An 18517-nucleotide genomic window follows, 5' to 3' on the forward strand; every position below is an offset into this window, starting at 1 on the left:
ATAAAAAAAAAAAAAATTTTTTTTAAATTAATTATTGATGAAATAATTAAAGGCAATATTCACTTAATGCAGATTACTGTTTTTTTGGATCAATGCAATACAGCAATTTGAAATAATTCGATTTTTTATTGAATCAATTTCAAGGACAGTTTCAACGGACCTACAAAAATATTACTTTCAAAACTAAAATTCATTTGCTTTAATAAAATTTTGACTTAACTGAAAATTCAAACCTTCAATCACTTTACAATTTACTTTGAGTGAAATTTTTAATTATTTTATATAAAACAAAAATCATTATTGTATCAACAGCATCAATGACTTGAACTAATTTCTATTTTTTTTAAATGAAAAAAGTTATTGAGTTATATCAAATACTATAGAGTTAGTTCAAACGACTCGGTACCTTCCCTCAAGAAACTCTCAGTTGGAGCAAAATATACTGTCAAACTTAGAGGGCGGTAGACTCAATCGCTTGACGCGCTTGGCTGTATCCAAACGCACGGAGTACTTGAGCCAAACGAATCTGGTTTGACGTCAGGAATCTTTTTTTACAGTGCATGTAAAAATTACAAGTAAATATAAAATTTTTGAGGCTACGCGTCTCTCAAATTGAATTTTCTGAACAATAATGACAAAAAATATTGTATCCCTGGTGAAAATTTTTCGGACTTTTGTCCGAAAAGGTCTTTAGAACTCTGAAAAAGTCTTTAGAACTCTAGAACTGAGTTTTTCGGACAGAAGTCCGAAAAATTTTCACTAGGGATGTCATATGGCTGCTCAGTGGCGATTCAGACTCGGCTTCGCTTCGGACGTTATATTTATACTCGTTTTCGCAAATTCGCGCCACAAACTTCAGGCTCATATCACAACATCGAGATTATCGTTAAGTCACCACTTTACGGCCTTATGACGTAAATATCTATTATAACTGATTCACCCTTTCCTGATGTGAGGCCTAACTGAGCCTTAAAATTTTATTACCCTAGACCCTTTTCGATCGACCCAAACTTAAAAAAAATCACATTGAAAGTCGACTGTACTTAACTTTCTTGAATATCATTAAAAGTCATAAATATTTTAACAAGGGTTACCAGATATTTTTGGCTGATTCTGTATGGGAAACAAAATTTCTAAGTACAAATTAGAGACTGCACATTGATGCACTACTGTCTAATCTAGCGAAGTGCGCTTTAATTTTTTGATAATATTCGTTTGTTTAAGAGAAAAATTCGGCCAAAGTTACCATTTACTGCGCAAGTACAATAAAGATAGTACCATTCGTGGACTTGAGTGATTCGAAAAAGAAAAGTGGCTAAAATGACGATAAAATTTTTCGAAACCTTCTACTTCCAAAATGATACATATAATTACAAATCAGTTGCTTTTCCAGCCAACATAGTAGTGCCCGGAAAAATGGTTATTTTTAAACAACCTAAGATTAATGGCGTGTTCATTTTCTTCAAAAAAATGACTCTATCGTCTCATTCTCACTCATTGTAGCAATGGGTTTTAACATGTAAGAGCATGCAACCCTAGCGACGTCAAAGGACTTAGGGTAAGCAGTGCAGCTATACGTACACATAATATTCTACTTCAGCGGCGTAGCCTTCTAAAAATTCAGTATATTTACGCTTCGAAATTTCAAAAATTTATTGCGTGTTATTTGTTATAGATACAAAAAAAATTTATAATACTTTTTGATGTGATTTTTTTTCTCTACAACTTTGGTTTAAAAGTTTTTCACGAATTTTTTGTTGTTTATGAAATATTTGCGAAAAATCTGTTGTTGGAGGTGTTTTTATTTTTTTCTCTCATTAACCCCTGGGGTGATGACTTTTTTATTTAGGGGTATGATTGTGGGTGACATCATAGACCTTCAACTAAATTTGCACCAATTTTTGAGAAATGTCTCCCATTTCGGAGTTTCGACTCGACTACAATAGAAAAAAAAGTGTAAGCCCCGCTTAAGATAATTTTCGTACCTTTCATTAATTTTTTCAAGTAAGCCTCATCTTGTCCAAGATTAAAAATTTTCATCTTTCTATGGCTGAGTAATATTGAAATTAAATATTTATTTGGAGACTAAAAAAAAGTAGAGCTTTAGAAAAGAACTTACACTACTGAAATTTTTGTCTTTGCTGGCCCATCCGTCCTCCTTTACCCTAGAGGCAATTTTAATCAAGATCTATAATAACACAGTGTACATAGATATATAGTATGGTGCTATTTTTTTCTTGTCTTGACCAAGATTGCTACTAGGATATAATTAAAATATAACAAAAATTTATACGCAAAAAAAATTTCTCATATATTTTCCGCATTTTCATGTTAATGTAATATGTAATTTTCAGAACATTAACATAGAATAAATTAGATTATTCAATTTTTTCGATGAGTACAAATCTTTATAATAAATCAAAATATTATTTAGAAAATGAGGACAAAAGTTCATAAAATCGAAACTAATTAGAATTTAAAGACTGACGTGCGCGATGTTTTTAGAGTAAAAACATTGATCGATTCGAATGTTGCTTTCCACTATGAAGCTACTTGCTGCGCAGATCCACTATCAACAAATGAACATATGAAATCAAGATTCTTAAAATTTATATTTGACGATATAACAATGCAATACTATTCTTCATATCCTAATCATATCATTTAGAAACTCACTAGCTAATACACCGTTGATCGTAATACTGATGAGGGCTATTTATATAATAAGATAATAGCATGTACGAATTATGTTACAGTTCTGATTGATAGAAGTGTTAAGAAATATACTAGCAAAAATTGATTACCCGACATCATTGTTATGATTGTTGAATTATAGAGCTTATGGCAAAATGAAAAGCACTCATTCATATATAATTTATTATTTCAAGCATTTGAATAAAAATAAAACAAAAATATTTTTTTGTCGTCGATAATAAAAAAAGAATTTTTTTTACCTGAGAACGTAGGCTTCAATGTCGTCGTTTCGGCAGAAACTAATTATCTCACATCGGACAATTTTCAAAAGTGATTCCCAGCGATGTCTTAGAAAAAAAAAAAAAAACAATTTTTTTTTAATTTTCCGATGTAATACGATCAGAGTTTTTGTAAGATAAATTACACTGAAAAAAATGAACTACAGAAATTGAGAACAACAAGTAATATGATGATAAAGTGATCAGTAAATACTATCATTCTAAATAGTAATTTTTTCATTTATGATTAAAACGTGAATAATTACAGGATAAGTATGTAAATTTATTGTCTATGCAAGAAAAATTACTATTTCAAGTTTAAAAAGCGTAACTGATACTGAGAAAATTGACGACACGTATTATAAAACTCATTATTTGGAATGTTAAAATTCACCATATTAACATCCGGGATTCGGGTTATAATTTCAAACACTAATTTTTAAAGTTTATTTTTTTCCGTGTAAAATTTGAAATTAATAAGAGACGTACAAAAATAAATAATTTTAATAACACTAAGAATTAAACTTATCAGGTAGTTATTATTCCAAATAAATTTAGTTGTAATACAAGACGGAAGAAGCTATGATACTTTATATGTATGTTAATCAGTACATTTTTAAAAAAGTTTAAGATCACCATAGTAATGAAAAATCATATTCCAAATATACAAAAAATAAGATTCTGTTTTAAATCGAATAGGATTGTTTAGTCAAGGCATCAACAACTAAAAGCCGGCAACACGTCGGAATAATTACCTAATATGATACTAATGAAATTTAAAAAAAAAAGATCATATATTAACATCTATATATACATAACTCCAAAAAAAATTTCTTTCCACATGCAAGTAATAATTTTATTTATTGGGTTATATTTTATTCATATCAATTGTTTTGTTCTAATATGAAATGGAAGTTGGCCGACATCAGATAATTTTTCGATTTTTTTTAAACAACAAATCATTAAAAAAAAAACATTTGAAAAAATCGCACCTATAGTTTTTTTAATTTTCAACAAGTGCAAATTTTTAGTTTTTTTTTTTTTTTTTTTGTAATTCTCTGGTAAAAAAAATCTGAAATTTTCAGTTGTCTGTCAACTTCTGGATCATGTTCTAATACTGATTTTTTTATGCATATAAATTAATAAAATTTGACCATGACAAAAGAATTTACACATGATTTAGTAAATGCGTCACAGTGAATTAAAGGGGTGGAATTAAAACAACCACTGGTTTCAGGGTAAAGTATAAAATAATAATAACAAAACAAGAATTCAGAAATACGAATAATTTTTAAAAAAGCTAATTTTTTATAAAAACTTACCTCGGAATGTCTCGAAGATCACCTTTATGATCTTCACCATGAGAACTAGTAAACCAAACTTCAAGTAATTTTTCAACCCCTTCAAAAAATTGTACGTTTTCTGTATTAATATCTTTATTTGATGCCATTCTGGCTGATAATGATTTATATTAATTATATTTGTTGAATATTGACTCAATTATTGTTTAAACACTCGGTCCTTTTCGTACACTATATACACTAACTTATTCCATGAAATACAGGGAAAAAGTCAAACAAGTGTCGTTAGATTGTTGTAGTATTAGTGAATTTCCACCACATTTTATCTCCTTCTTTCATACTTCCTCTTAAAGGTAAAACTCCCACTTCTTTTTATATATTTTTTTATCCCTACCCCTATACACTGTAATCAACCAATCACTTTAAAAAATCAAACACGCACGCGTATAAACGAACGAAATTCAAACAACACTAAAAAAATATGTTATATTTATTATGTAAAATACTACGACTTATTAACATTAATTTTCAATATTATCTGATTCTTAATCATAAAAAAAGTACAACTAAGTATTTATAAGTCATCACTAACTCTTCTTTTTGATAATTGCTATAGACTTATTTTCAACGAGAAATTTTTCGATTTAAATTTTGTTTACTTCTTCATAAATAAGTGAACCTTGAATTTGAAGTTTTTAATTTTATTTTATATTTCTAAAGAACACTGAAATAAAACAAAAAAAATTCAGGTGGTGATTTTTAGGTTATCATATTCCGCACTTTTTTATATTTTTCTGGCTCATGGCTCATAAAGTCATGAAGGGCGAATTTGCGCAAATCCATTCATTTTGGACTGAAACGCATGGGTTTGCGCACTTACCCACTGCGCACACTTGCCCCACATGACTCTAATGAAAGTGAATCATATAATAAGATATACACATAAGAACCGTTTTCAGATAATTTTGTCCAAGCTTTTCTCTGAGATAAAAACCCTAAACGCTAAATAAAGACACAGACCCGATGCTTTACTCTATGAACTAGCGAGGTGCACTTCAATTTTTTAACAACTCCCATTTGTTTACGAGAAAAGCTTGGACAGTTTCCATTTACTGTACAAGTGCAACAAAGATAGTACCGTTTATCCACTTGAGTACGATAGAGAAACAAATGAAAACGCGTCATAAAGACTTTTAAAATTCATTGATTTGTAATTTAAAAATTTTTTTCTAACAATACTAAGTATTGTTAAAGTTACTTCAAAATATTTTAATTTTTATTAATTAAAATATTTACAAGCTCAGAAAATTTTTTAACAGTTTGCTTTACTGTTGACAAGTATTAGTAATTTACTTATTTTGTCAACCTTGGAATTTAATTAAATAAAAAAAATATGTACAATTGTTGAATAATTGCTTATGTTTTATTCTTAAAAAATTTTTAGGAGATGATCCCTAGTGGAAATTTTTCGGAATTTCCTCTGAAAAAGTCTTTAGAACTTTAGAACTGAGTTTTTCACAGAAAAATCCAAAAAATTTCCACCAGGGATCATTTTTGTTCATTTAAGACTTTTATGATAGTAATTTAAAAATATTGCAAAATACTGTTTACGTGCTTAGCTAAAATATAACCTTACTCGATACATTGATAAACAATCACATGTTGGTAATAAGTACTGATAACCCGATACTACCACGATTAGCTAAAAAAATTTTATGATGTTGATATCATAATTGTACATTAGTTAACTGTTCGACATAAAATTTTTGGTTGCTTTTATTAATGTTTCATTTAACAATGTCAATTCTACATCTAGATCCCAAGTGCGGCAAAATGATTGAATGAATCACAATAACATGGTTTTTATGCTTGTAGTCACTAATTATATGAAATCCCCCAGTAAATTATACTGACAAAAAGCTATACAGATATTGTTAAATAATAACAATATTACTTCGTAACAGTCTGGTAAAGTTGGCTTCATTACTTTGTTAATTCATTACGTGAATAAAGATGTTCAATTACCGGTATTTTTAGATTATGTGACGTGATCGTCACAAATACCGTCTTGTGACGGTCACTGACGTCACATGATTTTTTCTGATATGTCTGTTGTGCTATTTATGGCGAGTTGGAACTTCCGTTTGACGTCAACTTGCAGTCAGGGTGGCTTTCATAGTTTAGATGTATTCGTGCAGTGCCACATGATAATTGGACGGCTATGTTTTTTCATTTTACCTACACAGAAAAAGATAAACTTTAAAAATTAGTATTTGAAATTGTAACCCGAATCCCGGGCGTAATTATGAGGAATTTTAACATTCCAAATAATAAATTTTATAATACGTGTCGTCAATTTTCAATGTATCAGTTACGATTTTTAAAGTTCAAATAGTAAATTTTCTTACATAGGAAATAAATTTTCATACTTATCCTGTAATTATTCACGTTTTAATCATAAACGAAAAAATTACTATTTAGAATGATAATTTTTACTGATCAGTTTATCATTATATTACTAGTCGTTCTCAATTTCTATGGTTCATTTTGTTCCGTGTAATTTTTCATCATTAAAATATATACTTAAGGGTCGGCAGTACTAAACGAATTTTCGAATTTTACTTTCCTAATTACGTTTTGAATAATTACGTCACTCGAATGATAAAAACCTTCCGAAAAAGTTTGTCTTTCATATTTTTTCGGAAGCTATAAAAATTTCTGTTATAACAATTGATTAATAAATTAAAAAAAAAGTAAAATTCAAAAATTCGTTTAGTACGGCCCAGCCTTAAGCCATTTCAGTCAATATCTTCTTTCAATTAGATCTATACTACAGGATCTAGTCAAAATTTTTTTTTGTCTTTTCACAACTTGAAAAGTTTTTCCAAAATAATTATTGTCTATAAAATTTTATGAAACTTTATAAAATTTTGTGAATCGATTTCCCCTCGATTTAGTAGAGAAAGAAAAATAAAATCTACGTGGGATTTGAACCCATGCTGTCTAGGTATTCTCAAACATGATCATTGTTGTTACTAGTAATGTTAATAGCTATTAACATTATCATTATTTTGGGCCTTGTTCACCGCCTGCTTAAAAAATCCGATAGATTCTTGTACCTGTATGTATAAGGCACTATACTTAACTATAATACTTCTCATAGAACTTATTCATTCTTATAGAATCTCTATGGGAATGTATGAGAATCTATTGGATTCTATGAGATTTTCTAAACAGGGCCGTAAAGCAGTCTAAAGTGGACAAAACTAACAGATACGATGAAAACAGACTTACTATCCTATCGGTACTACACAGAAAAAAAAATTAACTTGGTTCAAGTAAATTATTTTCTTCAAAATATTATTCTTGTTTCGAAACATCTAAACTTCTCAATTCAAAAAAATTTCAGTCTTGAATAAATAAATTATTACTCTTCAATGGAGAGTAAAAATTTTTCCTTTAAAAATTTTAATCTTAAAAGAAGCTTTTTTTTGCTTTCAAACAAGATGCATATTTATTTCTGCCAAGAATTTTTTTCTCTTGGTTTGAGGCCGATAATATTGATTCAGGATGATACCGACTTAGTTTGAGTATGGCGCATTTTTTGAATCAGGATGTTATTTTATTCGATTTAGAAATATACAAATATATTTTTAAAAATGATTAATCAGTTTATTACTACAATGGTTACTTATACTAATTTTTGATTTGGAAGTTTAATGCATTTTTTTATTTAAAAAAAATTTATTTGCACTAAAAATTTAAATAATATTTTTGTTTAATACATTAAACAATTAAATACATTTACTGTGAAAATCTTCAAAGTTTGAACACAGTAATTATTTACTACTTTAAGTATTATGATACCGAAATTTGTTCATATGCATATACATTAAACAAAAATAATTATCAACGGCGAGATTAATGTTTTGATGTTCATATTGTGAACTTACAATTCAAAACTAACTACAACTGACCGAGAAAAACAAGCAAATACGCTGTTCCCATCGAGGCGCCACCTGGCGTCAAAATGTTCACTTCACCTAAGTAAATCTGTTACTTGGTTTGAGAATTAGATTTATTGTGTGAAAAAAAATATACTTTTGAACCAAGCATATACAAATCTTGATTTAAGAATCCTGAAAATTCTTGAGCCAAGAAATAAATTCTTGAAGCAAAAAAATGGAATTTTTCAAACTAGTTATCCTTGGTTCAAGAATATTTCACTTGAATCAAGTTAATTTTTTTTTCTGTGTATATATTACTATATAGATCGATTTTATTCGTTAAATTTGTGTTTGAAATACACGGAAAAAAATACGATTAAAACAGACCTGAGATTTCGATTCGGGCATATGCAATGATTACAAAAATTGGACATAAATTGATAAACTATAAAAAAATTAAATTACACCATCGATAAAGATCCAAATTTTAACTGGTTATATTAATCAAAAACTTTTTTCTTACGTTAAAAAGAATATATATTTATTCGCTTAGTCGACACACAGTTTATCCTTATACTTCAAAAAATAAAAATAAAGAACAAAAAATAATAAATTTTCGTAGTTGCTTGCATAAAACCTAGAACACTTCTTAATAGAACTTGTGAAAAGTCTTCTCTCTGCTTGTCAGCCTGTGGTTTTTTAACAGTAGATATAGAGTGCGCTGAAGTTGCCAAAATTTTCATCAAAAAATTATGCTCTCGTTCGCGTATAAAGATGTATACTCGTCAGGTGACGAGTAATATGACTCACTTTTGACCGTCACAACAGTTTTGTGACCGATGAAGTTATGACGAGACCGGAACAAACTACTGCCATCTTACAGAAAGAAAGTTGAATTTAATGCTCAAAAAAAGGCTTGTAGACAAACCGGCAAAAGTATAAATTTGAGAAATATACCAACTTTAGAAAATTTCAACAGTTTCGAACGTAAAAAATAAAGATGGTTCATAATTCACAGTGGCGAATTATTACCTCGCCAAAAACATCGAATTTCTAATTTTCATATCAACTGTTGTGTAGCCAACGGGTTACACTGCGCTCTCTATGATCACCTTATAGAAAACCAAAATAAAACGATTATATTTATAGGCGGGAGTTTTTGAATATCCTATATGTGTAAATACAAATAAATAACTAGATATAAAATAGATATATTAATATAGTAGTTATAAAATAAAATATTTAAATAAGAATGTAATTATTGTAATGGTCACTTAGAATATAAAATGAATATTTTGGGAAAACCCATGAGGATTTTTGCCAGACGTTTAAATCCATATTTTTATGACTATAATCCTCTTGTTGGCAAAACTTTCCCAAAATATTCAAAAAACTAACAAAGGGATTATTTTGCTGGGACTAAGCTGCGGACAATATGGCGAGACTCCATGGCAGCGACAGTCCGGGGAAATCGAAGCTGCTGTGACGTCAAAGTCCGCACGGACTCGCTCATTTTGAGAGGGGATGAAAACGAGTGACGGTGGGACTCGACAGCAGCACACGAAGAACACTCTCACTACTCATTTTTACCCCCTCTCTTAAAAAAAGGATCGCTGGAGAAGACGGAGGACAAGCTGATTCTATATTCGGATAGGAGATTCATTCCAAGCGTGGTAACCAACTTGAACGTTGGTAATTTAGAAACGATATTTTAATAAGTTCGTCTTTGTATTTTTTTGTGTAAAACATATGAATAAAATAATACAGTTTATTTAAATTGAACGATTTAATTTAATTCATAGTCAATATTAATTCCGACTAGTATATTAAAACTAAATTCAAATTCAAACGGTAATATCGCGCGCTTTTTAAGTCCCACACATTTCTCCGCGAGCTGAACGCCTCCAAGTTCCGAAGGGCGAATTAAAAGAACTATTCACGCTATAGTCAACTTGGCGGCTATACAACACAACATATACTCAGAATTTACAATATTTATTTTTTCGTAATGAAGAATTAACAATATTTAAACTACGAACGGAAATTCTTATGAATGGCATTTTAATGCGAAAGAACATTTTTCATAAAATTTTCAGTTTTGCTGACAGTCGGTATTACAGACTTCTCATGTGAGCTTACCATTATTATGTGAGTTTTTGGCGGAATGATCATCTTTGAAAAATTTGTATAAATCTTTATTTAATATATGAATTTAAAGAGTTCAATGTGTATTAAACGATTAAATTAAGTGTACTTAATTAGGGTAGAAATACTATTTGTGGCCAGTGCTTTATTTTCGGACCTTTAATATTTTATTTTAATTAATGACTCATTAATAATGAGAAAGTATAAAAAAAAATTTCATTCCAATACAGTAAAAAAATTGCCTTTGAATGAATTAAAAAAATTAATTATATCATTACGTACCTTACGTATCGTTTCATTAAAATTTTTTAAGTAACCAAAACTGGCGCTAAAGTGGCCACAAATAGTACTTCTACCTAATACGAAATATAAAATAAAACTTAAGTTACATATTGAAAATAATGGTAATGGTCTATAATCGGGGCTCCACCTGTTTATATCAAGCAAAAATCCAAATATAGACAAATCGCTTTGAAACCAATTTCATTTTCTAGCATTTGTCGGCGGATTGAAGATATAATTGCATCTTTAGGTGTTATTTGAGCAAAAAAAACATACAGAAAATTTAATCCGCCATGTAGCTGAACACGTGGAAAAAGTTTAATTATAGATATTTAAGGTGTAAGCACTTGGAACTTGGAAAAACAGGTGGAGCCCCACTTCTAGACCATTACCAAAATAATTGTGATCAATGTTCAGTAGAATAAATTAATTATGCTTTGATTATTATTTAAAATATTATACCTAATTATTTAGAAAATTACTTAATTATTTATAAAAATTAGGGGTCTGCGAATATCATCCGAATCGAATCGAATAGTAACATTCGATTCGAAATTCGAATCGAATATTTGACTAATTCGAATAGTTCGAATAATTCGAACAGTTCAAATAATTGTCTTGTACTCTTAAATAAATTGATTTTGATGGAAAATTTGTCTTGTTCAGGTGTATTTGACTCAATTTGTATATTTTTTTCATAGAACTCATGACTAAAATAATAAAAATTTTATTGCTAAAAAAAGTTTCATCTGGTCATATCCGGAATGAAAAGGTAAATTTCGTATTTGATTGGAAAATTACTTTCTTCATAAGTTAAATAAAACATGCTACACTGCAAAATTTTTTAAAATTTTCCATGTCAGACAGTCTGCGATAAGTTTTTCATCTGCGAATTTTTCTCCATGTATTATCCGAATTATACAAACATAGTTCAAACATTGTAGTATATTTAAGACACATCATTGAACTATGTCATAGCAGTCGAAATTGAAGCTTATTTAGGGGAAGGGAGGGGGGGGGGCAAAACGGGGTACCCTCAAAATGTTATGGAAAAAAAATTTTATTTTTTAAATGTTTCTCAAACATTCCAAAATGACTTTTGTAAATATAATTTAATATTGTTTTGAATATTTTCGTTAAACTTTTTCAAAAATAGAGTGGCAGTCAAAAAATGTTAATGGCTTTTGTTTTGTGATAAAAGCCAGTAAAAATATTTTTTCCTTCCTTTGCATCCAATAATTGTGTAAAACGTAATTTTTCTTTATGAAAATTACTTACAAAAAAAATGAATTTAATCAAAATTATTTAATATGCAGAAATTTTTTTTTCTTATTTGAAGGTACCCCATTTTGCCAGCAAAAGTAAAAATTTTTTTATTTTAACGGCAACTGAAATTTTTCTTATTTACTTTGAATCTGTCGAAAGGGAAAGATTATTTTCTTCAGCAGGAGATATGATAACCCAGAAAAGAACTTCTTTAACACCAGAATCAGTATCTTATTTAATTTTTCTACATAAAAATGTATTAAAAAATAAAAAAAAAAAAAAATGTTAATAAATACGACGAATACCAATTCTTCTTCAATTTATTAATTAGTTTATTATTTGGTTTAAATTCAGATTATTCGAACTATTCGAATTATTCGAATAGTTCGATTCGAAATTCGAATCGAATAATTTGATTCGATTCGAGATGAATAATTCGTTAATTCGAATATTCACACACCCCTATTAAAAATATATTTATTACAATATTTATAAAATTTAAAAAGGTCATCCCTGGTGAAAATTTTTCGGACTTCTGTCTGAAAAACTCAGTTCTAGAGTTCTAAAGACTTTTTCAGAGGTCTAAAGACTTTTTCGGACAAAAGTCCAAAAAATTTTCACCAGGGTCGGCAGCTGAAATGGAAGATAGATTTTCCAATTAATCTATATAAAAAGTTACATACATACATATCTTGTGATACATGTTTGTGTATAGTCATGACATGAAATTAAGCTCGTTTTCTTAGAGTGAGGGTTAAAAAAGACAACGACTATCCCTTATTAAACATCCATTGATCGGTAATTTATTTTTTAATTTTCTTCAGTCTTCATAGTTTATGTCAAAAACTATAAAGAATGTTATAGAATTTTTCATGAACCGGAAGTTATTCAGTATTATACTCATTAAAATTTTATGTTTAGAAATGCAATATATACCCGATGAAAAAAGATTTTGTCTAATCAAATATGATCATATATGATTATATATAATCATATATGAAGTTATATATAATCATGCATGATTATATATGGGGTCATATATAATTATATATAATTATATATGACCCCATACATAATTAGATCTGATCATACCTGGCTGTTATGAGCCCATATATAAGTCTATATATGATCAGATCTGATTATATATAAGTCTATATATAATTAGATCTGCTCAGATCTGATTATATATGAGTCTATATATAATTAGATCTGATCAGACATGACTGATATAAACCTATATGTAGTTATATATGTCTATGTATGTTTAAATCTGATCAGACTTCATTGATATGAAACCTATAAATAAATATATAAATATATATATATATATATATATATATATATATATATATATATATATATATATATATATATATATATATATATATATATATATATATTAAATAACATGACAATTTTTTAATATCAATGTTATTAAATTTTTATTCTGTCAACTATCAATCAAACTTAAATCCCCAATACTTAAAAAATATTCAAAGGTTTCGGCAGCAATTAAAAAGTATAAATCGATATCGATTGATATACGAATATTTATAAGTTTATAGATAAATAGATTTGATTATATGTATCTAATGAATTCTACTGTATTTTATGTACAAAACCAAATTCATCATTAGGTGCATTATTTACGTAGGATATATCAATTTGATTATTTGAGTTAAGTAATGCCATAAATGTTTCTTAAATGTAAGTATATAACAGACTAAAGGATCAGACTACAAACCATCGATAACCAAAGTTAAACAGCATCGACGTGGGTCTTTAATTGGTAAAATAATATCTCGTAGTAAAATAATAGTCAATAGTTAATAAATTTTTTTTCTTTATTTAATTTTAACTGACATTTATATTGATGAAGACAATAAATCCTAATTAAACTACTTAATTAATAATTTACAGATATTCTAAATGAGATTCTAAAAATGACTATATTCGTTCATGCATGATTATATATAATCATATATGATCATGTATAAACAGATCAAGTTATGTATGATCAGACCTGGCCAATTTTTGGATCTGATCATATATAGACAATTATGCATGATCATATATGATTAGACAAAATCTTTTTTCATCGGGTACCCAAAAAGCTCACAACATTCATTAAATCGTACGATTTTGGATGCTAATCAAGGGAAAGATCGCCCCGTCTCAGCATATATTTCTCAAGATCAACAAATTAATTACAATGCTAATCAAATTTAACAACAAGGATTAAAATCACAACCATCAAGAGATATAATAAGACAAGAGGCGAAGTTACAGGAAATGAAGGAGGAAGTATGACGTCGTGAGTTAAGGGCTGGTACAATTTCGATTAATCAATATCGCCCAAATTCTTATAATGTTCACCCTACTACTGCTCAAGCCAATGTAACTATGAACATCAAACAAACGCGTTCAATGCCAAGTCTATTCGAATTCTTTAAGTTATAATTTACGACAGTTTGCTTCGAATCATGGATCCTCTGATCCTCAAAATAATCCACATGGCGTACATAATAAACAACTTATTTCAAATCAAGATGCCGTTATTTCTAAGAAGAATGATGCATCTTATGCTAACCAAAAAACGGTTGAGATAGACAGAGAATACGAATCAGATTTTAATCAATCAAGAACGGAATATAATCAGCAATTAGCTCCTTACAATAAATCTCAATTTTTAAATGATTCAAGTGATATAAGCCATAAATGCAATATGAATGAGAATACTGTTAATCGAATACACAATGAAAATGATATTAATGAAGAAACTTTACCATTCCGTTCAGTTCTTGAAAATGAATATAAAGAAAGTCACCCACCTCCGCCCCTTATATTAATACTTCAACTCACCCATTATATACAAAGCAAATCGATTCAAGGTCAAGTCGATTATATAATAGAAATTTTGTATGTTGAACGTGATATAATTATTGATTTTTATATTGTTTTTTCTTTTTCTAAGTATACCGCAAGTATGCAAGATACTCCAATGAGTAGTTACTATTCAACCATTAGTTAAAGTCAACAAAGTCTACAACATCAATACAATGCAACCAATCCATGGCAACAAGAAGAAAGAGAAAAAGAACAAGCACGGCGGCGAAAAGCAGCTAAATAATGGTCGGATCAACAAATCGTTGAGTTAAATTCACTCTCTTATAGAACACAACAGCAAGAGGAACAACTTCGAGCTCTCCAGTTACAAAGAGATTTTCAAAAAAGAGCTGAAGAAGCTGCAGCTCAACAAGATGATGATGAAGAAAGTAATGATCTTGAAAATCACAATACGTTGTGTATTCAAGGATTGCTTAAAATGTCAGCAACTCCAGAGAAAAATTACCAATCAATAGAGAAAAACGTTTTGTCTCGAGCAAGTGTAGCTAATCAATCGATTCGAGGAACTCTTCCATTTCAATCAATTAGTAATCAACTAAAGTCATCTACTATTTCTTTTCCTACAGTAACAACTCAGCAAGACCAAACAAAATTTGGAAATATAAATCTACATAACAGCTCGAATATAAATTCACTGCATATTTTAAATATAAATGATTATAGACAAGTTTCTATAGAATATTCTTCAGCATATAATTTACCTTTAGTATTTGGACAACTGGCAAATAATTTAAAAATTACTGCTTAACTTCAAGAAGAAAAGAATCAACGAATGGACGAATACAAATGTGGACTAACAGAATTTGAGGAGAGTTATCGAAAAAATGAAGATGAAACAAACCAAAGTCAACAAGTATATCAACAAAATCAATCAAATCTAAAAAATCATCAACATCCATTGTCTTCAGAAGTGTTGAAATTAGACAATTTGCATATTAACGGTGGAAGCGATGCCCCAGTACCTCCAGAAAGAGGTTCTAGTTACACCGTCATGTCTCAACAAGCTTAAGATCGTCTAATTCAACAACAATTTCTACTCCAATTGGATCTCATCAAATTTCCATTAGAAGAGTCTCTTTCTACAATTCCAATCTCAAAAGAACAAAGAAACACTCGAAAATTAAATTATTCAAATTATAAATTATAGCTGAGCAGAAATATAGCTATAGAAATAATATATAGTAGAGTTATAGCTGTAGCTGAAATATATGTGATTCTATATTCAGGTTTTAGAGGACGATAATTCACAAAATTGGAAAATAAATAATGATCTATCACTGCCGAGCCAATTGAATGTGATAAAAATGTTCAAATTGAAAATCAATTCTCTTTACAAACTTTAAAGTTGGTATTAGAAAGAATTCGTATTAGAAAGGAATCGAAACGGAAAAATGTAACTTATTGAATGAATAATAAGTTTTTGATCATTCAAGGGAGTATTTATTTAATAAATAAAGCAATCAATAAGAGTGAAAAAATTTGATTAACAGCAAACAAATCAAAGTGGATCTAAGGGGTCACCCACTGATTTCGTTCATAGTAATAAAAAATGTAAGATCTATGTATGAAATGTTTATTTTAAGCTAAGGAATGTAAGTAAATGTTCAATAATTTATAAAAAACGACAAACGAATAAATATTACGGAAATAATGGAGAAAGTGTGTTTTTATTTGCAGTTACAAAACTTGAGTGTATTCAGCAAGATCGTAACTTGTAATAGAGTATTTAAAAAGAAAATGGGAAAGATTTTTCATAATTCGCAAACTTCATTTGAATCACCGTCCTCAGAGACTGTAACAGATTCATCAGTAGTTTCGTGCCAATAAGCACCAGTATTCGAATTTTGATGTATATTTTTGTTGTTTTTATCGGTATGTTAATTTTCAATGAACTAATTATTATTATTGTTATCATTAAACATTTGTAATATGTTTATAATATAAATTTATTAATTGGTATGAAATAAATAATAAAATATTATATTTTTAATTCATATATTTTTTGTAGGTATATTTTATCGTTGATTTTTTTGGTGATATTTTGTAACAGGGTACATTTGGTATTAAAATAAATTAAATATTTGAATTTGAATTTCGTTTCCCGCCGTTAACCGGCCAACGACCTCGTAAGTTGCGAGTTAGTGATGCGACTTGTCACCGGGTGTCGCACGATCACCTAGACCCGAATATTCGCCACTCCCCTAGACTAAGTTTTTCGGGAGTGAACCGAAATGGTGGAACGAGACTATAAGAATACCAACGGAACGTGAAATAGACAGAATGGGTTTTTGTATTTTTTATATGGGTTTTTGTATTTTTTATTTTCCCATATTTAACGCAGATCGATTATTTCTTTTAAAAGCTCTATTGTGTAAAATATATAATAAATTTCTACTAGGTAAAAGTTCTTAGAACGGGAACTAGTAAATACTTAAAATTTGTAATACATTGTAAAATATAATGTAGAAGTTAAAGAAAATTAATAAACATAATTTGAAACTGAAACTGAACTGAAATAGACAGAGTTGATCAGACGACCAAAAGGATCGGACGCAAAACAATTACAAGGTAAATAATTACGTCTGTACACGCTTCACGTGGAACGAGGCGATTACATTAATTAATTAAATTTGTATTTAGGCTCTCTAAAGCCATTTGTTAAACAATTAATAAATTACCATTTACTTATACGCACTGTTCATTGACAGGTATCAATTACAAAAAAAGGATTTTTAAAATTATTGGCGAAGGAGGAATTAAGAGGACGAGAAAGCCGGACAACGGAAAACGTGAAAACCAACGAACACCAGTAAAATTGAGAGCAGCCCGAAGCAAATTATCACCTGCAATTACCAAGGACTGCTGTAAATAAAATTGGAGGTAAATTATAATTAATTAAGGCCGCTGATTAATTTTATTAATCTGGCAAATTAATTATAATATATTACTTAATATCTTTCCGTTGATCTCGCGTAAAGAAACGGATAGTTCAGGCTCTCCAGCCGTTCAATCTCGTGTTCTCGAAAGTTCCGTCGCGTCAATTGTCGTCAATATCCGGTCTAAACTCTGTAATAATTATTCAAGGCTCCCTAGCCGGAATAAAAATAAAGTCATTGCATAAATAATCCGGTAAATAAAACAATTAATTTATTAATTTATTCCAGGCTCTCCAGCCGTTATAAATTAATTTATTAATTAATCTTAAGATTAATACAGGCTGGAATTTATTCCGTCGGCCGCATTAATTCTAAGATTTATTAATTTACTCGAATTACTCAAGTTAACGTCAATAAAATCGGGAACCGCGTGACGCCAATTCACCGGTCGAAAATTCTAGTCAACCCGAAAACAAATTCTAGTCAGAACGTGATTATTAAATTAATTTTAAGTTAATTATAATATCTAAAATTTATTTAAAGGATACTAGAGTTTGGGTAAATTAAATTGTGAGTAAAAAGTGAAACGGATTATTTTAAGAGTGAAATAAATTTATTGTGAAAATTGTCAGTGTAAAATTTAGGAATTGAAAAATAATAATTGTATAAAATTTGTGGCAAATTGATTATAAAAATTTAATCAGGGAAAGTTAATTAGGAAAATTTATAAAGTGGAAAAGATTAGTTAATTTATAAATTATATTAAACAAAAAAAAAAAAATAAATTAATTGATTGGAAAGGACAGTAAGTTGTAGAAAGA

The 18517-nt window shown here is 28.8% G+C and overlaps 1 protein-coding gene and 1 long non-coding RNA gene across 7 annotated transcripts in view; both read right to left on the minus strand.

The window, feature by feature from the left end:
* The window catches only part of LOC130678300 (S-adenosylmethionine decarboxylase proenzyme), a 37316-nt gene extending 30835 nt beyond the window's left edge, over positions 1-6481 (minus strand). For 2 of the 6 annotated variants that reach the window (XR_008991782.1, XR_008991781.1), the window contains exons 1-2: positions 4295-4951; positions 2955-3041 (exon numbers count right to left, since the gene is read on the minus strand). Coding sequence is in view for 4 of the 6 variants with exons in the window: in XM_057485450.1 (XP_057341433.1) it covers positions 2955-3041; positions 4295-4422 (215 nt within the window). In the remaining 2 variants the exon portion in view is untranslated. Of the gene's footprint in view, positions 1-2954; positions 3042-4294; positions 4952-5909 lie in introns of those variants that run through there. The other 4 variants (XM_057485450.1, XM_057485449.1, XM_057485451.1 and 1 more) reach the window with 4 other exon arrangements.
* LOC130678303 (uncharacterized) lies at positions 1528-2818 on the minus strand. The gene is made up of 3 exons (XR_008991783.1): positions 2120-2818; positions 1986-2050; positions 1528-1883 (listed from the first exon to the last, which is right to left on the minus strand). It is a non-coding gene; the product is annotated as an uncharacterized LOC130678303 (long non-coding RNA).
* Positions 6482-18517: the final 12036 nt, after the last annotated feature.

Source organism: Microplitis mediator, chromosome 1, assembly GCF_029852145.1.
Source record: "Microplitis mediator isolate UGA2020A chromosome 1, iyMicMedi2.1, whole genome shotgun sequence".
Classification (NCBI taxonomy): Eukaryota; Metazoa; Arthropoda; class Insecta; order Hymenoptera; family Braconidae; genus Microplitis; species Microplitis mediator.